The following is a 22,360-nucleotide window of genomic DNA, read 5'->3' on the forward strand; positions in this document are numbered from 1 at the left end:
ACTTTTATTGTTAAATTGCAGCAGCATCACCTTCCAATTTTCTCAAAGTGAGGAAGTTTTCACCTTTATCAATGTCCCTATGTAGAAACAGCTGCTTTGTCAGTACCACCCAAAATGCATGCTCAAACAGCAGAAACTATGATTACCAATAATAGACATCACATACGAGCACTAACAGAGGGTATCTGAATCACATTTCTAATTAACATCTATAGAGAAGCAGCTGTAAAGCATTAAAATGCTGATTTGCACTGCAGCTGGCAGATATCTCCATTTTTGACTCCTAGCAGATGAGGACATATACTTCAAGGTGAGGAGAATAAAATTAAAGCTGTTTTCCCAAGAAATTTCACTAAAAAACACAGGGTTTGTTGGTAGCAAGCAATGCAGCCAGATTTATTTAATGAGCTGTAATGGAAACTCTGCTCCTCAATTCTTTATTTAAACCTTAGTTTGCTGGACATCCTTCACTACACAATAATTAGCTAAGAGGTCATAGTAAAGCAGACCTTTTAAAGCCACCTCATCTCCTTTCTAGAAGGATCTTTAGCCACAGCAACTCATCTTATAGTAATAAATACAAGATGATGAAAAGTAAACTGGTTAGTTAATTTAAGGCAGCCACCAAAAAGCTGAAGTAAACAACTACAATGAGCCCTCAGGTCCCTTAAAACACTAGAGAATGTATTTAATACTCTCCAGCCAGTGCCTAATGAACAATGCAGGGTTTAGATATTCTGTTATGAAGGGTATACACAAGTACAGAAATGGTGTTTGGAAACATTAGAAATGAAGACTCTGAAAAGGAAAACTTAAAAGTGAATCCTGTCCACATTTCACTATGGATCCAAAGCAAGCTCTAACAATTGCCTGAAGTATCCCATGCCCACAAGACACTGCCAGAAATGGAGAATAACACAAGATTCTCATTTCATAAACAAAAATTGGACATCTGCATCAGGTTTTATTTAGTGCTCTATTTGGTGCTCACTAGAGAACAGAGTATTGGTGAGCTCACAAATTCCCTCCCACACCAGAAGGTACAGCTCTGCAGTCACACTGGAGTGTGGGTAACCAACATCACATCCAGGCTATGGGTCACAACCCCTTAAGCTACTCTGAAGCCTGTTTCACTTTGTAATGTTTGTGCCACTACCAGAACCAGTGATATTCACCAAAGCCAAGTCACGTGCTACATGGAAAAGAGACACTGGTATTGCCTTCCATCAGAAGCATTTTGATAGTGAGATTCTTAGAACTTGACTGCAGCCTAAGAATTGCTTACAGGAATGTCATGGTGTTAAAGCACCAGACAAACGACCAGGTCCACAAACTGAGCATCATCAAAAGCCTGAGATTTAATGAGATGCTGATATCAAAATGAGTATGTTTCATGACAGAATTTCATTCTAATGAAAGTAAAGAGTATGTTTATTTCCTTCCAAGTCTCTCTACCCTAGAGCAAACCTTTTCCCACTTACCCAAGGGGGGATCTTGTTGACAGTTAATCCAAAGCTGTTATGAGAGTCTAATCAGAGATAGCCTGCAGTGTGTTCCAACAGCAAGGGAAAAAGATATTGTGTCACTTAGTTTACAAAAATAATCTTTTCAACAGTTGTTTGAGACAACAGTGACCACAACTTCTACAACAGACCTTGAAAGCTACATTAAAGGAAAGGCTGTGGAAAAGCAGAGTTGCCAAAAAGGCTTTTTCTTTTATTATGTTAGGGTAAAAAGCTTTCAAAGAACCATATTCAAACTTCTGTAAGAAAGACTGTCACCACTTGGTTCTAAGCACAGTCACTCCACATATTCAGAGATGTACTAATAATCAGATGTACTTCAGCACATTTGAGAGAAAAAAACCCTACTTCTACAATGCATGTGCCTAAAGATGAAAAGATAATCTCTTTAGCTGCAGAAATCCTTTACTGTTCCATTTAAAGATCAAAAAGAACTCAAGTATTAAACCTTTTTCTATTTCAGATACTAAGAGCACGATTTCTTTCAATTAAGGTCTGGCAGATGTGGTTAATGGAACCACGTTGTATTTGCTATGTACCTGATGCTGCACCAAATGACACATTATTCACCCTTCGCCTTCTCCCTTCAGTATGCTACTTAGTGACTTCTGCCCTTCAGGCCGAATTATGCTGCATGTGGTTCAGCCAAGTAGCCTTACCCACATTTGTTTTTCCATTCAGATTATCCCAGAATTACTTCTGCTGTGATATAAAGAGATTTTAAAAGTCATTGGGGATTTATCTTACAAGGGGAAAAGGGGGATTTGGCTGTGGCTCCCTCTGATGCTCAGTGAACAGCTGGGCTCTGAGACTCCCCTGCCAGTAACTGTCCAAACAAGCTACAGGATGCTGTAAGACAGCACAATGGTGCAAAGCAAAGGACCAGCTCTATGTGAGGGCAGAGGGAAACGCTGGTCAAAACCAAGGGCTGAGATGACACTGCTTAGGGAAAACACCCCCGGACTCCTTTATTAAAAGGCCTAAAAGCCTCTTGCTGCCTTTCAAAGATGAGCAGTGGCCATGTGCCAGAGTGTGAGCTCATAATGCTCTGCTGTCTCCCAAACGTCAAAGAGCTGCTTTAATTTTATTGCACAAAGTCCTGCTGAAAACACACAGCTAAGGAAAAAAGTGAGTAAAAATGAGGAAAGAATAGGAAAGATTTTTAAATGGCTGAACAAATATCTTCAGGACTCCTAAATAAGCATAATTTTCAAGAATTAAAATAAGGCTCAAAGAAATGGCCATCCTGGAAGAAAGATGAAGCTGAAAACCAGAACCTCCCTAACAGCCCCACCAAGGGAAAATGAGATCCCATAACCTCGCTTATGACAGAATTTTCTCCTCAAAGCCAACTATACCCAAGTTTGCAATGCTTCTAACACCCTAAAATATACCGTGTTTAACCTAAAAGCCAGAAGGTTGGCTTTGCGAATGTCATTGTTATATTGGGTTAAACGTATTCAAGTCATTCAGCTGAAACTGTTCCTGCCTCCCAGTCACAGATTTTGACTGGTTACCATAAGAAGGATGGCAAATCCCCACATACTGCACTGTACGGCCACACAGTGCTGTAAGGCAGATGGCCCAGCTGGGTTCACACTTCCAGAATGATCCTTATGGTTGGAGATTGAAGCATTTTCAGTGCTGCCACATTCAAGTTCATTGCTACATCAACATAGTGCTTTGCATGTAACATTGTGCTTTAGAGATGACTACCGATGCTGCAGTACTCTTCAGCTGGAGACAACAGTTGTTCTAAAATACAGTCATTTAAACAGAAGTAGTCTTATAGATGAGTAAGAACAGGCTGTCAGTCAATATGCAAATAACTGAATGCTGAAACTTGACTTCTATATGAAATACAAGCACAGCCACTGCCTTCTGCCAAACTAAGCCATAGGATAATCCCAAAGCAGTTCTGAACCACTTGTGTGGTGTGTACATTCTCCTCTCTGCACACAGCTAACCCAGGTATGTGGCAGGATGATTCTTTTAAATAACATTCAGCAATTAAGTCACAGCCTCCCAGCACACAAGAAGTTTACAACATCTTGAATAATTTAGTACATTCGATTGCTGCAAGGATGAAAAGTAAAAACCCTGCCATGCTTTACATTAAAGAGAGGGCTGAAAAATACATGTGTTTGCTCCAGATAAATACAAATCCAAACAATTAGTGTAAGTTTTATAGGTATCAGTGCTCCCTAGGCAGTTATGCCTTTTGGTCACTTGACAAAGGAATTATGGCATTGGGGCATGCAGGATGCTCATGCAGCCAATCTTACTAGGTCTACTATTCCAATACGTTTGGATTCCTTCACTCTTGTTTTCTTACCTATAAAAAGCATCCTGACTTTAATCACTGCCTCCCATAACATCCTTACAGACAAAGTGATGAAATCTGAGCTAGATAAACAGTGAGGTAGATGGAAAAGTGAGCTCTAAGGGTTGCAATCAACAGCACCAAGCTGAGATGGAAGTCTGGACCATCACTGTGCACCCCAGGGGCCAATATCAGGGCTAATATCACTGCACATCTTCATTCAAGACCTGGATGACAGGACTGAGCTTAGGTCTCTCAGCAGGTCTGCAGATGATACAAGCCTGGAGGCACGGCTGATGTGCCACTCACAGGGACTTGGACAGGCAAGAGAAATGGGCCAGAAGGAGCTCATTAAATTCTACAAAGGGAAATACATATTCCTGTGCCTGGGGATGAGCAACCTCATGCACCCGTATTGACTGGTGCATGGAGCTTTGCAGAATAGGACCCAGGTGTCCTTGGGCACAATTGGAAGTAGAGGAAATGCTGTTTAAACATTTCCTTTTGTTTAATCTAAGTCACTAACAGTGACTGAACAGAACAGGTTACCCAGATTCATTATGGGGTCTCCATCCTTAGGGATTTTCAAGACTTGAGTGAATAAAATGGAGAAATCTGCTGTAGCTGAGCAGAGAGGTTGGGGTGGATGATCCCTGGACATCCTTTCCAACCTCAGGTATTTGTGATTCTGTATGTGTACCAGTCCAGCCTCCACCTGAAAGAGATCTCTTCTCCAAAACAGAGAAGAGAGAGGAGGGTTTGACTTCTGCCTCTCACCCAGCAGCAGTATATACAGATGTTCCACTGCTGTACAGAGCTACCAATTATGTATATCAGGTGAAAAGCAAAGAACATTTAGACAAGCACCCTGCAAAGAGAAAGCATGCCATCCCCTGCCCTCAGTTCCTTTAGCTTAAGGCTATTCATTTATCTAGCAAGAGACAGAGGACAGCATGTTTATTCATGCAAACACAAAGAGAGCTTATACAACAGAGGTGTCCATAGACCACAAGAACTACATGGAGACCGACAAGCTATTTCATACAAGACAGAGATTAGAGGAGGACAGCTCAGTTTCTCACAGCTGGATTCAGACTGTAGGTCTATGGACTGATGCAGACCCTGAAGAATCAGGAACTGCTTTGTCTGTTGCCTGCTATCAGTAATAAAATGCCTTTAGAGCCAGTACAGAAACCTGCAGTTTTACAAACTGACCTGCATTTCAACTTCTCTTCCCCTCCCCCTATTTCTATGATATAATAGAACCCACTTAACCACTCTGCTGCATGGTAATTAAATAATCAAAAAGCAAACAAATTTCACATCTGACAGTCCCCAGGAGAAAACCGATACACATGAAAAACACATTTCAGTTTACTTAAAGCCATTCTGGTAACAGCAAGCTCAGAGGGATATAATTAGTACTCTGCAAGCCAGCATTATGAAAAAGCTTAATTTAACTGAGATAGGAACTAAAGAATAGCTATAGAAATGAAAAGTGAAGCCACAAATCCACACAGGATTGCCACAGCTAAGCATCTTTTATGATCAAGAATTCTAACATGGTACTTCACACATATTGCATTCTGATTTCTTCCTATCCAGACGGGTAGGTGCTCTTCTGGACCACTCTCAAACAGCTCAAGTTAATCCCTGGAGGTCAGTCTGTGGGTCTTTCAGCAGTTCCCAGTAGCATACAGGAAGAGGCAGGCAATGCCAGGCAGGTTCATTCTTACTGTCCAACAACAGTCTGCTGAATTGGTGCCTCCTTCTTCAATACAACCTATATTCTTCTGCACATTAAATCCCTACAGTTGTTTTCAAATGCTTGTGGCCAGGAGAATAAAGTTCTTCTATCACAGACATTCCAACTAAGTTAGTGAGGAAAAAAGCATACACTATTATAGCAGTCTTCATAGGAATGCTATGTTGGTAATATCGACCATCAGAGAAACTAGAAAACAGCCCCACAATATGTACTCTGTTGTGACCAATGGCACATGCTGGAAAGCAGCTTCTCTTAAGGAACTTTTAATCCAACCTAAGAAGGGAATCCCCATAAAGAAAGAACCAAGTGTCAGCAAATACAATTGCTGGAGGCGACATGGTCAGCACCTCAAAGCAAACTGGATGCCTCCACTGTACTGCATCACCCACCCCACCAACACGCAGCCATTCCCAGACCACTGTGGCCTCTGTGGAATCCAACCCTAAATTTGTCTGAAGGCTGGATTTTGATAATTTGTATTATACTACAGGCATGCAAAAAAGAATTCCAGAGGGCAAGCTGTTCCAGCACAATGTGATTTTTCAAATACAAAGCAATTCCAAAACACAGCTCGCAAAGCTTTTGCTGCCAGCTGTTAAGATTTGCTGTCATCAGGACAGCCTTTTCTGGTTGAAAAATGTTTATTGCTAAAGGTCACACTATTGTTTCTCTCAAACAAATTAAGAAATAAATGGCTGTTGACACTTCCAGATGATGATTCATCTGTCCAAGAGCTGCAATAATGTGAAGCAACCCAGCTGCCTCTCAGGTATGCTGCAGACCACATACATCTATCTTCACTCTCCTATCACTTTGTTAGCCAACTCCTCTACCTTCTTTGTCATCACACCCAAAATTCCTTACTCTCAAGCTTAAAAACAGATGAAAACCATACGAAAGTAACATCTGTCAAAAACACACCAGTGCATGCAGCAGCCAGGTTTCCATACTTACTCTATCATTAGCAGTCTCCTTTATGTGAAGCAAAGATTTTCCACGTATGAGATGCACAGGTGAAAGAGGCTGATGGATTGGCACTAACATCTCCACCTACAGAGACCAGTGCAGAACAAGAGCACAACCCTAACAGAACCTCAAGGGCAGCTCAGCAAAGCCCAGTACATTTAACCCCAGCGCAGGTCAGTACACAAGAAATGCTAGCAGGAGGAATGCAGTCTTCTTGCCAGGGAAAGCCAGGTTCCTGAAGAGTTATTAAAGTGCTGGAGGTCTGGCCTTTAAGACAGAGGTTTAGACAACCCTCAAGTGAAAGGCCATCATGAGATACAGCAGAGTGTATCTGGTACTTTATCTTGTCAGGGTAACCTCTCGATAGAAGAATTAATAACAGATTTTTATTGAGCGATTATCCTTTTCATCTTTTGCTCTTCACTGGATTTTATGATGACTATTTACTGATGCCTTTGGGGAAGAAGCTGACATTTACTGTTCATACTATGCCTCTCTGATCTCAAATGTGGCCTCTACTATGTCTAGGTCCAACAGTGATTCTATAATTTTAGAAGACAGATGCTGTTAACAGATCTGTGGGTCTAGCATTCGAAACAGAAGCACAGCATTGCACCTTGCAGTGTGTCCTTATTCTTGCTGCTGCTCACCAGTTCTGTGGCACAGCAGTGATGATCATCAGCTTGGACACAGCGTTTTTATCCCTTACCCAAATTATTCATGAGAAACAACCACAGCAGTCCAAATCCAAGAATGTGCCCTTTTCAAACACTTAACATGCAAAGTAAAAGTTTTCCTGGAGTCTCTGCTCCTTTATGCAGCTCAGTTTGATGAATTATCAATTCTCAGCTATTGGACTGATGTGTTAGGTTTGGGGGTTTTATTTTTTAATTAATACAATGGGTAAATTAAACCCAGAGATTCATAACCAGCAGCCTTTCAAGTCAAGACCATGTGTTTAGAACCTAACAGCCTCCTGAATCATAGAATCAACCAGGTTGGAAAAGACCTTTAAGACCATCCAGTCCAATCATTACCCCAGGACTGCCAAGACCACTGCTAAAAGACTACGGATCTATTTAAACCTAAAGAGGGATATGGAAGCCAACCCCAGGGTGGTTAAGGAAGAACACTGACTACTGGTAAAGGAGCAGCAGCCAGCAGTAAACGCTACAGTGCAAATACAGAACTGACAGTGAAGGAAAAGTGTTCATCCTAACCAGTAATTGTCCCAACAAGCAGAGATCAACTGAGCAAGCAGGAAAAACACTTGTTTAAACCAAGAAGTTCTATTAGCACTCTCTTTGCCTGTGTGTCTTTCTCTTCCCTTGACAATTTAGCTCACTGTCCAACACCGGTAGTCTTTTATAACCATCTATAAATAGATGCTGCACACAAATTAATCTCAGCTACTTCCTGATGAAAGATGGATGACTGACGGAAAAGAGCTTGCATCTTATCAGAGGCAGGTGGAACACAGCAAAAGCAAGCTGGATGAACAGCACGTGTACAGACTGATGAGGAGCAGGGGTGGGGAGCCAGGAGTGCTCTTTTGCCTGGTCAGAAGAGCACATTTAGAGAACAAGGAAAACAGATCCACAGGAAACCAGATTTCATTACTCCCACTTCTCTCAAAAGAAACCTGCTTGTACAATTCAGATGGGATTACAGCATGATCTTGTCTAGTTTGCTTCTAGACTGAATAGCACTAAAGATACCTTGCTAGCAGGGTGTTTGGGTTGGATTTCCCCCCCAGCTTAGTCTGAAAATCCTCGAAAAACATACTTATTTCATGTAACACTGATTTGTGCAAACCAGCATGCCTTGCTTGAAACTAGTTAGATATGTACTTTAGAACAAATACTATAGCTGTTGTGTGGTGCTTATTTGGAAGGTCAGAACACTGAATACTCACAAGCTTGTTTTCCAGCTCATTTTAGGAGCTTCCTACATGACAGATTTTTGGAGGTGTATCCTTTAGCATTTGTGTAGAGAGCTCTTTCCCCCAGTTGAGTAATGTCAGTGGCACAACTCTTGAACTCTGCAGCTCATGAAGCTAAATAGTCTTACTAATTTTAAAGGAGAAACTAGAGTTGCTGGATTCAGTCATAAGCCCTTGAAGTCACTGCACCCTCCTCAGCACAGGAGATCACCAGCTAACTTCAGAGGACTTCCCATGTGATCTTTCTAGCTATGCAGTGTCTACATGATTGAGGCATTCATTCCTCCTTCACTCGATTGCCTTTTTCACCATAGCAAGGGCACAAACTACAAGACAATGTCTAGCTTAATTATATCACATAGCATTTAAATGTCTGAGAAAAAAAATCCCTTGCCTTTCTGCTACAGAACAAGTAAATTCAACAACTACATCTACACACTGCTGCTGCAATTATAAGTGGTTGTTTCATTTGTGGTGATGTGTTATGACACTGACTACACGTCTTTGCACATAGCACTTAAACCCAATCCAAAGTGACTACTCCTGGCAATGCAGTACAAAATAAAGAGTGTAGTTGCAAGCAAGTCAGCAAGTGAGAGTAGTCAAAGCTTTGGATGTTGCAGATTTACTTTTCAGGAACACAAAATTCAGGTGAAAAGCCAAATCATAGGCAGTCAAGGCAGAAACCTTTTATTATCAAGGCTTCTTTTACCATTTTCTGTGTCTAGAAAAATAATGCAGAATGTGAGGAGTGAGCTGTTCCCCACTTTGTATTTTACTCCAAGCTTCAAGTGTTTAATCCTGAGGTTAAGGGCTATACAGGTCCTTAGCAGAATATTAAAACCAGCTTCCCTGTTTATTCACATTGTCCAAAATGCAGGATAGCCTATGCCATCAGCAGCTAAATTGGCATAAACTGAATATGGACCTTGAGTCCTACCTGAGCTGTGCTGTTGGCAAGTAAAAAGCTGAAGTTATTATACACATATTTCCAGGGGAATTGATTTCTCAGGTAGGTAAGCATAGCTAGGTAAGCATGGTGAAGTTACATACAAATGGTCATACCTCTGTCGCTGAAGTCATCCACCAGCACTATCTCTGCTATCAGCTCAGGCGGGGAGCGGTTTAGGACACTGTGCACTGTCCGGAGGAGGGAAGACCATCCTTCATTGTGGAATGGTATTATCACACTGGTGTTCGGGAGCTTCTCCAGGTACAGCTTGTTCTTGCAGCTGGACATAAAGAGAGGAAGTCAAAAGGCAGTGCCAAAAACCACCAACACTTGCATATGAATTACCATCAAGTAACTTAGCGCATTCTTTACTCCCCAGATTGATGCAAAGTGCTTGGAAAAAAAACAAACCACCAACTTTCAAGCCAATAGTGCCGTGATCTCGTCTACCAGGAAAGAAAATAGAGAATTCCATAAGGAGCAGGGACTGTTAACAGCCAGTGATGCTTAGCAACACAGAAAGTTACAATGATCTATTAGGTGCTGAAGCTGCTTTTAAAAGAAGCTCCAGTTATAGCTTAAGATACAGGAGTCTCTAAAATATATGTTTCACTGTCTGTATGCCTCAAAGATCACTAGGAAGAGGAATTTCTACAAAGTTGTTTCAGAAGTTGAATGCATCCCATGAAGGCATTATCAGTACATTGGTTAAGCTTGTTTATTCCCATCTTTTTGGGAAGCAAAATCCTCTTATCACATATGTAACTGCCATCCAATTTTAATAGTCTTTTTTAAACAAAATCTGCAGGAAGTAAAGACTCTAAGAACTGCTCAATACAGGAAACCACCTCACTCAGTAATAATAGATCTACCTCCAACCTCTACCAAAGGCTTCCTTTGTCATGAGGGACAATTATTCAGTTCAATTTTCCTAAGCAATCAATCTTGCCTTCCCATTTTTCAGCATGTCTTGTCTGGCACACGGGATCAGTTCTACAGATAGAAGTGGAGAAGGCGGACTTTGGACACATAGCAAAGTAGGACTTCGATAAAGCTGGAGAGTTGTCTGCAGACAGCCCATATGAAACCCTTGAATTTGGGGGTATTTCCCCACAGCATTAATCTTAATTTTGAAATAATGTTCCCTTGCTTTATGGGGGTGTTTTCGAGGCAGCTTCGTGAAGAAAGCTCAAACTGCACAGAAAGTGCAGTGTTTATTTTCCCTACACGTACGGCCCTAAGTGGAGTTTGAACCTTGTTAAACAGGTAACATCTAAAGCCACTAGAGCAAACATACTGCTCTCCCTGCCCTGCCCAACACTGGACCTCTTGCATTAGCACTGTAGCAGCACTGATTTGCAGGCTTTCCCATGCCAGGCACTCAGTGAGGCTTTCACTACGTGCACAGCAGTAGCGAAAGCACAGCATAGCACAGCATGCACACAGTGATTCCCTCCCTGCTTCCTTGAAGGGCAGATGGGAAGGAAAGCAGCTCTGGCAGTGCAGCTTTTCCCAGGTACTTTTCCCAGGGAATGGGGAAGGATGCACCTATGTTAGACAAATAAATCTGTGCTTACAGGAAGTTACTCTGGTGTCTGTGTGAAAGGACAGTAGCTTATTCTGTGTTTAATGAATTGCTTTGGGGTGCTGCCAAGCGCTTGCAGACTATGGCTGCAATGCACAGATGCAAGACGCAAAATAAAGCTGCATGGAGTGCTTTCATCCAGCCCTTGGCATTGCAATCTTAGCCCTTTTTCCAAGAGAGCTACTACCTCTAATTCTGTTCCAATATGAAACAAGAGCCCTCAAATCTCTTCTAACTCTTCTTGAACTGGAATTCTCATTTTCTGACCAACTTTAACAACTGGGAAAGTTCAGCTATGAAGTTTATTCATTAAGCATGAAGAGAAATTGTTTCCCTCCAGCTACATCTACAATTGCTTTACAAGACCTGCAAAATTAGTATTCAATATTAAAAAACTCAGAAGCACTTAAAGAAAATGTTAGCAGACATGACTGTTGAAACGAACATCATATGTGTGTACCAGGTAGATCCAGTACATGCCCTTCCCCATGCTCGATTCCCATGATTAGCAGAAAGCAGAGGTGGCACTATTTGGCATATAAAGGGTCCACACTAACCATCTATGATGAGAGCAAACACACTAGCTTCCTTTTTGTTCTCTGCCATCCATGTCAGCTGTTGGGGAGAATCCCAACTGTGGTCCCAAAGCATAGGACAGGACAGATGCTGCAGTTTCCCCGACATCACCTTCTCCTTATACACCCTGCTGTCTGCAGGCACCTCCCCAAAAGAGAAAGTGTATTATCTCTTACCATATCTAAAAGTCTAGGTAAAGCAAGTGCTCTAAAACACAGCTCTCTTCCTTCTAGAATGCTCCTTATGGACTTCGTCTCAGCCTAACTTCATTATAAATTGCTCTCATCAACCTCCCAAATAACACAAACCACACCATTTTAAGTATATCTTATTTAATGGGCCCGGGGAATGCACAGGAGACCTTTTCAGTCATGAATTCCTTTACTGCAAATCTCCATTACACATAGCTCTACTCCCTGCCCAGCTAATCCCAGCGTCCGTTGTACACACGCTGTTTATCCTCTCCTTGAGACTTCCACAATTATAACTCACTACACTGGGGGAAAGAATGTGTCAAGCAACAAGCAAACCAGCTGCAGCAGCGTCATTAATCACAGCTTAAGTCTTTGGTGCCCCAGACACTTTACTTATTAATTTTAACTGGGGACTGGAGACAGAAGTTTCATGTTTTAAAAGAGTTTAAATAGCAGAATTAGCAAAGAGGAGTCAGCAACTTTGGGAAACAATGGGGAATATGTGTGAGGCAATATATTACATCCTCAGATGAGGAAATACTGGCACCGTCTGATGCTTAAATTCTCAGAGCCCGTGGCAGCTCCTATAAATAGAGGCCAGGTATAAGTTAGGTTAGCAAACTCAAACCGTATTTCCTAGAGCTTGAGCATGGGCTGATCAACAAGCATCTTCAGTTACCTGATTTATCTCTATGTTTGAATATTTCAGCTGCATGCCTAAAATATTTATGGAGCTATACTCACTACTCTGGTTTATGAGTATATATTGAGAAAGGGTGTCAAGCCAGTGTATTTGATTAGTTTGCTGTGACAGCTGAAGAGGTAATCTCTCAAATGTGCAGTTAATAAATTATAAAACCTGACTTCTGGAAATCATATCTCACGAATAAAGGAGATGTTGAATTCAGATTCACTAAGCTGCGACAAAAGGGGCTTCACACAAAACAAGCCCCCATTCAAATGTCTAACAATGCTTTGAGATTAACAACTGCACAAAGAGTATTTAAAAGCCTCTCAGCTTTGTATGAACAAGGGTTAAATCCCATCTGAAGCACTTTTGATAATGAAAAACTCCCTCTGGCTTGCACAAAATCCAGTTTGACACCATCCAAATAGATAACATCCCAAAATAGATGAACTCAAAAGGTAGCACTCAACTGGAGCCAGTTTCTACTTGTAAACCCTGATGAGGTTTTTACGAGGAAGATGTCTAAGAAACTGACCCACAACTCAGAAGGATTTCTGATAAAACTCTTCATATATAACCGAGTACTCAAATCTTGAGTCTCCTTTATTTCCCATTGCAACTACTATACACTGCCCTTTATTAAGGAGACAGCAGGACCCAGCTGTGAAAGGACTGTATTTGATGAACAAAGGTACAAGAGTCCATCATAAAAAAAGAGAGCACTTCTGCAGATATGGCAGTTTAGAGCTTGTAAACTTTCATCCATAGACATGTGAACTATATACTCACTTTGGATGTCTGATGTCTGGAAGGGAACGATTTAGAGAAATTTTATCACTCACAAAGATATTAAAGCCATTTTCCCTGTATGCCTGGTCCACTTGCTCTGCATCAGTCATTGGGTAAGGTTTTCCCTGTTCTCCATTTCCTATAGACGGAAAAGAAACAGGCATCGTTGCTACTAATTGGTGCTTAACTGGCCAGAAATTAATCCATATATCAGAAGAAAAGCAGTCATAGCCCTTTGAGAATTCCTCAATTAGTTTTGAGCTCTGTGTCATACTTAGCACTGGGGCAACCGTGCCAACCTAACCATTTTGTTTGATAAGCAGTTTTCCTACAAACCACTCAGCTGTGCAAATCATGGAAGCTAAAAGTCTTCCCTCTAACATCAGAAACAGAAGAAGGGGCTATGGCAACACTGTGGAGGATCTATAGAACGCTTTTTGCTTCACTGCAGAAAGAATGCATATGGTTTAAATACCTCATCACTATTGCTTTCTTCAGCACAGATGGGTATGTATATTTAACAACCTGAGCTCCTGCACAGGGGAGGTAAAGCCCTTGCAGACACACCAGTGTAATGCTGTGACATTCAAAATAGGTCTTTTATGCAATGTGAGACAAAACCCAGAAATACAGACTAAAACTTGCAGAAGTTATAATTTTGAACATTTTTCTTACCCCTCTTCTTCCTTTCTGCATCTCCCATACTTGGGAGAGGTGCGGACTCACATTTTTTGATAGGTTTTTAAAAAATCATGTTGCACCTATGCTAAAAATACCAAAACGTTACCAAGATATTTTCACCTCAAAATGGTTATTGTGGAGTTAGGGGAACAGGCTTTAACTGGGATTAACACACAATAATTGTTGCATCGGGTCAAGAACATCTTGACCCTGAGGTTGAACACGCTCTTCTGCACTCAACCTACCAAATAAAACCAAACTAATTAACAGCATGTATTAAAACATTCTTATAGGAGTCTTACCTACACGCTCAGAGTCCCTCCTTATGGCTTCTTTGTTATGCCAGTCCTTTTTCCTTTGCCCATCACCAAAGTAAGGGTCTTTCTTTTGCCTCACGTATGATACCTTTTAAACAAAAGATTGGATGTATTAAATACACAACATGTGAAACCTTTCCTTAACAGCCTCCCCTTCCTGTAAGAGGATATTAAACACCTTCCTTAGGGTAAAACCATCACAAAGAAGTAGTTTTTCACCTGAAAGGAGTGAGGAAGGAAGCAAATTTTCTTGCCATAGAACAGTACTTTATCTATAGCTGTCAAGTGATGCTTTTTTTCACAGCACCATCATGTATGCAGACCAGTATTCTTAATCAGTGAATCTATTAAAACCTCCCATTTTCATTTTGGAAACATCCAATACATCTTACATCCTATTTAATTAACAAAAAAGCTGTAATGGGAGACCTACTGCTGGAATCATTATTAATGAGCACACTCCTATACCTGAATAAAATCAAAATAAGATTTAGAAGGTCATTTATTAAGACTCTGGCTGCTCAACTTGAAAGCAAATTCTACAGAAGGCCTCAGCCTCCACTGAACACCATTAAAGCTCTTCTTTTTATGATGTTGTTCCTGGAATTCAAAGGCAATGGGTGTGCTTTGGAAACATGTTAGCAAATGAAAGGCGGAGTAAATTCAGGATCAAAGAGACTAGTGTGGAACAAAACCCATGATACATTTCAAATACAGACATCCCCAAAATCCAAAGGCATATATATATATATATATACACACACACATATATATATAGTGTATCTAAGTAGGTTTTAGAGTCAAGAAGAGAACACCTCCAAAAATGAGTTTTCAATTATGTTGCAATATGCTGGCAGAGTACAAACAGAAGTCATTTGTAGTATCATTACTGCAGATGTAGCTACACAAAGAACATTGAGGTTTTCCCCTTTTAATTCCTTGTGACCTGCAGAGAGAACTCCATAGGCTAGAACTTCCTAGAAAGAAAAAGCAGCTTTCTTCCTTGGAGGGCAAGAGGTTTAAAGTCTCATTAATGGCTCAATCAAACCAAACCACCACCAAAAAGCAACGGTTGGCATAGTAACCTTTGCAGGGCTATCAGGCATCTCAGCATCTGGGACACAGCCGTTATTTGCCTGACTAGTTAAATTACAAACTCTTCATTTTCATGCCTAGATTTGACTTGGAAAAATAGGAGATTTGGACATTTCACTTGTTATGCCAAGGCACCAGCTTACCTCACCGCACTCTGACAGACAAGCTCTGGTGAACCTTGCTGCAAAGGCTTTGCAGATTATCCCCAGCGCATCACCCCTGTTCTACAACAACCAGTGGGAAGGAAGCCCCGTGTTTGATCTTATGAAATTATCACTGCAGACAGGTTTCAGCTAAAATGTCAAAGTGAACTACAGCGGCAGAACACAGGTACACGTTCTGCTCCGTCTAGCTCCTTAGCAAAAGAGCTGCATGAAACCCTTGAGCTGTGCTGGTTGTATTACCATGCCTAAGGGTAATAAGACAGTGGTCTAACAGTAAGAGAGCTCAATCTGGCTTGTGAACTATTAGAATTTATATTCGATTTATAATCTCTTACATGGGAAAAAACCCAATTAGATGCTTTCAATCACAGCTCATACTATGATTTACACTTGGCTTCTTGACATTTTGCAGATGGTGACATACCTGGCAGAAATCAAGTTTCATCCATGAAACCAGACACCCAGCTACACACATCAGTTAAGTAACACCGATACTCAGAGCATTTCCCTTCCTGCTCCCTGCTATTCCATTTTATTTTCACTGAAGGAGAGCTGACGGGCACTCAGGATGGACAAGAAGTCAGTTGCATAGAATCATGGAATGGTTATAGCTAGCACATGATGTGAACAAGTATTTAGGAGCTTCCACTTGTGCCATGTGGAGCTAACAAGGATATTATGATGCAGGGAGATAGGAGTAAAGGAACTCTTGGGGCAGCACAGGAAGAGCAGGACTATACTATGGGATGTGGTTAACAGTGGCAAAAACCAGACAACTGCCACAAAGGGTGGTTAACAGGAAAGGCCAGAAGAAAAGTGACCACTTTAAGAGAAATCCCAGTAGAGGTAGATTTAGATTGTGTTCTCAATTTCTAATTATTTACCCCATGACTCCTTAATTTTCTTCATTAACTTTTCTTTTATTTTCCTCTGATGAGATTAGATGAATCAAAAGCAATAGCTCATTTCTATGCTGTTAATTACTGCCCTTTTAGTACATGAACTCTATTCTTCTAAATCTGTATTTCTGTTACAGCACAGAATGGCAGTATACCTTCCTGAAGGTCATTCTGCACCTCTGTCAGGACATAAAATGAAGATCACCACCTGCAACCCAGTGTCTTCAGTTCACCTCTGACTGCATGTGCTGAAGGACTTGCATTTGGCAAGATAAAGAGGCTTCAGGAGAGGCACTACAAAAGCCTCACTGATTCCCATTATGCAGGAGAATGGTAAGTGCAGCTCCAGAGCAGCAGTGCTGTGATGAAAACCATTTCTTTCTGGAAGGGTTCACTTGAATTGACCATATATAAACATCAAACTAAAATGCTTAGCCTGCCTTGTGGTTTCGTAACCATCCCATTAAACACCAGTGGTCTTATGTGAATTTCTACCTGCTCATAATGTAAGAGTACTGCTAAGCATCGTCATGAATGTGCGAGGACAGGAACCAAATGGGAGGGCAAACTGAATACAACAGACAACAGCACTTAGGAGAAAAACTAAGCATTTTGCTTAGTCCTTGGGTCAATCTGAGGCTGATGTCAGCAACACGCTCACAGAGCACCTTGAAAGCCAGCCATGGTTATATGCCAAAACCAGCCAGAAACCTGGTGTTTGCTCACTGCAGGAGGCTGCTGCTGCTTTGACATAGTGGGTGCAAGCAGAAGTGTTCGAGATGCTTCATTGGGGTGTGGCGACAGGGCACAGTGAGGGCAAAGGGCAGAAAACCCAACGCCAGCATCTACCCATGGCTCTGTCTGACCTAATGCTCAGACGAGTGAATTCATGCGAAATACATGTGACTTCTGCTAGCTGATGTGAGCAGGTCTGGATGAGAGCTGCGTCACAGGCAGCAGAAGCTGCAACAGCTTGGTTATTTTTTGTGTAAAATAGATGAAACTTTCAGCACCAGGAAGCAGGTGCCTGTGCTACAACAGTCCACACATCAACTGGTCTGGCCACCACAGCGGTTTCTAGTTTTCCTGACAACATTCCAACCTCCCCATCATCCCCACTGAATAACCCACAGAGCACAAAACCTTTCCATGAGATTTTTGCCTCTGTTTCGCAACATCCCTGCTTTTCAGGCCTGTTTCACCATCCAGCTTCCTCTCCAGGATACTCCTGTGCCAGGAAAAGTCCTGGAAAACTCCCGCAGACCAGAGCACCTCCTTGCCAGGAGAGGTTTGCCAACTTTGAGCACTAGGCTTGTGCACAAGCGTCATACTGGGCATGGGAACAGCTGGCAGATCCGAATTCTCAGTATTTTAAGTGTCTTTTGTCTCCTATTTACAGCACTCCCAAGTGAAAGAGCACACCAGGAAGAGTTTACAATGTTGTTATCCCTTCTGCCGCTTGCTGCGATTCAACATATGCAAACCCATTACTGGCAGTTACTCCAGAAATCCCACCCACCACTGAAGAGGAAAACGTTGTAAGAGTGTCTAGGAACAGATCTAAAAGGAGAAACACACAGTGTGACTGAGCCTTGCAACACCTACTGTGCACATGGTAACCCAGCATCCTGTGCCAAGCCCCATGAAGCCAGGGGTTAAATTGAATCACAGGTGACTTGTAACCTCCTGCATGATAGAAACTGGCGAGGCTTTTGCTGCACATGTCAGCAACATGTATTTAAATACCTCCAGGGCAAGCAACAACCACACACAAGCAATCTAACCACCGCAATACTGAAAGAATAGCACACCATCCTCCACTGCTGCTCGAAAAGAAGAAATCACAGACTGCCACTGTATTATGTACTGAGCCCAAATGACACAGGCAGAGAGCAGAAAGTCTAGTAGATAGTCATATTACTTCTCTCAGTCCCAAATGAATTTACACACAAAACCATCTTTGGGCTGAGCTAAGCTAAACCCTGTAAAGGTTATACATGTCAAGAGAAAAACTTCAGCAAGCTTTAAGCAAGAGTGGAAACTATGGAGTGCACGCATCAGTTATCCAAATCATTCCCAACTGTAGTATTTGGAGACATATGGAATAAGAGTTATTAATCCTTAAGTCCCAAGGTCTTGGAGATTTACAAGGACCAAGTTTTCTTTATGTGGGCACCAGCAATGTAAGGACTGTATAGGGTGACTCACTGGGTAGGGTTCCTCTGCCTGCAGTGCCCATGATGATGCTACTGCCCTGTACAACTAAAACCAAACAAGATCCACACAAGATAAACATGTTAATCTCTATTGGATCAAGATACCTCTCCAAGTGGCTTTTAAAATCTTGAAGGTAGACATAGCTACAGATGGTCACAACAGACGTGCTGCATTGTGGAGCTTTTTTAGTCTCAGGCAGACAAGTTATATTTGTCAATCCAATTCAGAAATGCTTCGTTACATTTAATTCAACTTAAGCAAATGTTAAGGGGTTGGAGGATTTCTGACTGTATCCCTTGCAAGCAAACACATAACACTTACATTGGCTTTGCAGGTCGCTATTAAAACACGGTATCTGAAAAGTCTGCTGTGAGTCACTGACAAGTTCTGTCAACAATGCCTCAACATTAGATTGACTTTCAGGGCCAGAAAACAGTATCAGTGTCTCTGCTTCAGTGACCTTGCCAGAACCCACTATTCACATAGCCCCAGAGGGAAGGCACAGCTGCAGCAGCCTGATTAGCATCCTATTTCTTGTTAAAAATCACACTTTCAAGACCAACTTAGTTTCAGCAGGCTACCAAAACCAGCCGGCATGAATGATAAAACATTGTCTTCCCCACTCCTGACTGCAATCTTTATGCTCATGGTATCACCATAAGAGGAGCAGCGTGCAAAGTTGTGGGCAACGCACCACCATGGGCTCATCTATGGGCTCAGAAGTCTTGCTCGTTGTGAAAATGGGCAGGTTATTGACATTGATGTTATTTTGGAAGCTCTATTGCCCCCTGCTTTTTCCTTTTTTTCCTCTTTGTAGAAGATGTCTGAGCTCCAGAAATCCAGACACAGCAAACAGGGACCAGAACGTTGCTTTTTTTAGTGGTTTCCTTCAGGGATGCTGCATGGGATTTGACTCAATTATGCAAATTACAAAATTTGATGATACCCTTCAACAGACGCTCTAGACTGTGATATCTAAGCAATCTGCAAAACACAGCAAGTTTCCTAGGACTGACTTTTGCTCTAACTATTAAACAAGCATATCATTTGCAGGGAGCTGCATCCTCTGTAGTGCTTTATCTCTTATCAGTTTTCAGTTTTATCTTTATCTCTCATTAATTCTAATTGCATAGGAGGAAGAATAACATTTTTGTCCAAAGCCACCAGCACATCCCTCTCCATTTGCATTTTAACAGTGGAACACAGTGACCATTGTTTGAACATTGAAGTTATCAATGCTGCTTGATTAGGGTAAATTGGCATTATGGATTTGGATTTCTGTCCCTATAAAACAGTTCAGCAAGGCTACCGCCTTGGCAATTACCTGTTCTGCTCTACCTCAGCTTCACATTTTGCAAGAAAAGGTTGAAAAAGGTTGTTGAAAAGGTCAGTAGTAAACAGCAACGCTAAAAGCGGATTTCAAAGCACGAAGGGTTCATTATGATCATGTAGTCAAGCTATGTAAGTGCACAAGCCGTTGAATTTTATCCATCAGCTCCTACAGCAGGCTCGTAATTTCTATTTCAGCTCAAGCACATTTTCTTTTCCTTGAGAATAGGAAGTTGTTTACCTCTAAGGAGCGATTACTTCTCCAGCAATATCTTAAGCTAATCTGCCTGCTTCCATCCTTCATTTTTTAAAAACTGGAAATGACTTAAAGCAGAAAGGCACATTAAGCAATACATTGAGACTGGATTTAGACAGATTGCTGTAAACAAGCCCCTTCTGTTGTCTACCACGCTGTTAACACGCCGCCAAAGCAATGGATCAGCGTTCAAATGCCAAATGCACAAAAATGGAGTTTTAATTTTTCTGTTTAATCACTATTCAGTGTGCCTGGCTCCTGCCAGAGTAAAAGCAGGGAGGATGGAGACATGAGCCACAAGTTTTCTACACACAAGGGGAAAACCACTTGAAGTGTATTCACTTATCATAACACTGCACAGATCTCAATCCCCATTCAAACGTTTTGCCGATTCTTTAAAGCCAAGGAGCTATGATCTTTGGAGACAGTGTTAAAGGGGCATCCATTCCATCCCAGGTCTCCTCATTTACCCCAGCACCTCAGCAAGTGTATCTTGCTTTTATTCCCTACATGATAAAACAGTTCAGAAAAACAACAGTTAAAGGGAGAGCAAATACAAACCATTCCTCTATTAAAGGAAGTTGTAACCTGAGGGAGACTCGGTAAAGACTCAAGAGTGTGAACCTTGGGTACAACCCAGTTGTTGCGATCTGTGTCATGGCAAAACAGAAAGAAGAAGAATCTTCTAAAGTACTCAAGGGGTTTCAGAAGGTAGGAAACATGGAAGAATCCTCCCTCTCTCATCAGCAAGAAACCCAGGGTTTTTTGATCATTGGAGCATCCACGCTAAATGTAGGTAACCCTTTCATAAATAAAGGGATCTCAAGTCTTATTGCACCATTAAGAAATGAAATTCCTTTTTGGTCTGTCAGATCTATTAGCATGTGTTGAACAACAAACTGGTGCAACACCCGCGCAGCACAACCAGCTTCCATCCATCCCCTGTACTGGCATGGAAACAGCTGAGACTTTCAAATGATCTAACGCAAACCAAAAATATCCCTAGCATCAGCTGGAGGCACTTGTCCTGGGTCAGGAAGCTGCTCATAGCCTTGGTCAAAGCTCTTCATTTACTAGAACAGGAGATAGCACACCACTAGAAAAAGCAAGTGCTAAAAGCCTGTTGTGCAATCTACCCAAATGTTTTCTAAAGGTTAACTTTCGAAGCTATTTCAGTCCATCAAAAATTTAAAAGCTACATTAACATAATCCATACCTTCAATATTTCAAGACCTACTAAAAGGTAACGCAGGACTAAATGGCATCACATCATGTGGAATAATTAAATGCTTTCAAAGACAAAAAGCCCAGTGTATCTTATAGCCGTGTTGTGACTCGGACCGAAGCAACAGGTTCGAACCAACCTGAATGTTTCCTGTACGATGCTACCATTTGGCTGTGATGCTCCTCTCTCCTGCCTGAAGCACCAATGACATTGAAACCCCCATGGATGGATTTGTGCTTTTCCTTGAGAAAGCTGTACTTTGGAGGATGGAAATAACCTGCCTGCTTCCTTCAGAACACAGAGCCACAAGCACTGTGAGCACTCCTGGGTCAGTCCTTACCCTGTGCCAGCTACATAAAGCTGGACCACAACCAGTCAAACTGATCAGGGCACACAGGCATGAAGCAGAATGCTTAGAGACAGACGCTTGGTAGCTGCTTGCAGAGCTGTTAAAGTAGTATGTTCCTTGCAGAACACCAGGCATACAGCTCCTTGGTGGACAGGACACCCCACTACTTAAGAATCAGCCAATTTTAGCTAAGATGGTACATTTAATACCGAAAGTTTTTGTATCAAGTGCTACAACAGTACTTAATTGAACTGAAACTCCCCCCCCCCCCCCCCCTTTTGATTAAAACTTATTAACTGAAAGAATTTAACCATAACTGCTACGAATCCCTTAGCACAAATGAGACTTTAGCAGAAGGTCCTGGTACATCAGCTGATGAAAGCCTAAAGACACCAGCTAAGGACAGCAATTTGACATCCAGCATCATCTCTATCAAACACCTTACACTCTGTTCTTCACCTGCCTTTAGAAATAATATTACAGTTTTGCAATGTGTGCTGCTGTAAACTTGATGTTGGACTA

The 22,360-nt window shown here is 41.7% G+C and overlaps 1 protein-coding gene across 1 annotated transcript in view; it reads right to left on the reverse strand.

Annotated features, from left to right (window-relative positions):
* The window catches only part of GALNT10 (polypeptide N-acetylgalactosaminyltransferase 10), a 78,813-nt gene that overhangs the window by 25,242 nt on the left and 31,211 nt on the right, over positions 1-22,360 (reverse strand). The window contains exons 2-4 of the mRNA XM_061456860.1: positions 14,290-14,392; positions 13,307-13,445; positions 9,588-9,754 (exon numbers count right to left, since the gene is read on the reverse strand). Coding sequence (XP_061312844.1) covers positions 9,588-9,754; positions 13,307-13,445; positions 14,290-14,392 — 409 coding nt within the window. The remainder of the gene's footprint in view (positions 1-9,587; positions 9,755-13,306; positions 13,446-14,289; positions 14,393-22,360) is intronic.

This window comes from Pezoporus flaviventris, unplaced genomic scaffold, assembly GCF_033815535.1.
Source record: "Pezoporus flaviventris isolate CSIRO_AGI_PZ_B2104156 unplaced genomic scaffold, CSIRO_AGI_Pfla_v1 ptg000023l, whole genome shotgun sequence".
NCBI classification, from domain to species: domain Eukaryota; kingdom Metazoa; phylum Chordata; class Aves; order Psittaciformes; family Psittacidae; genus Pezoporus; species Pezoporus flaviventris.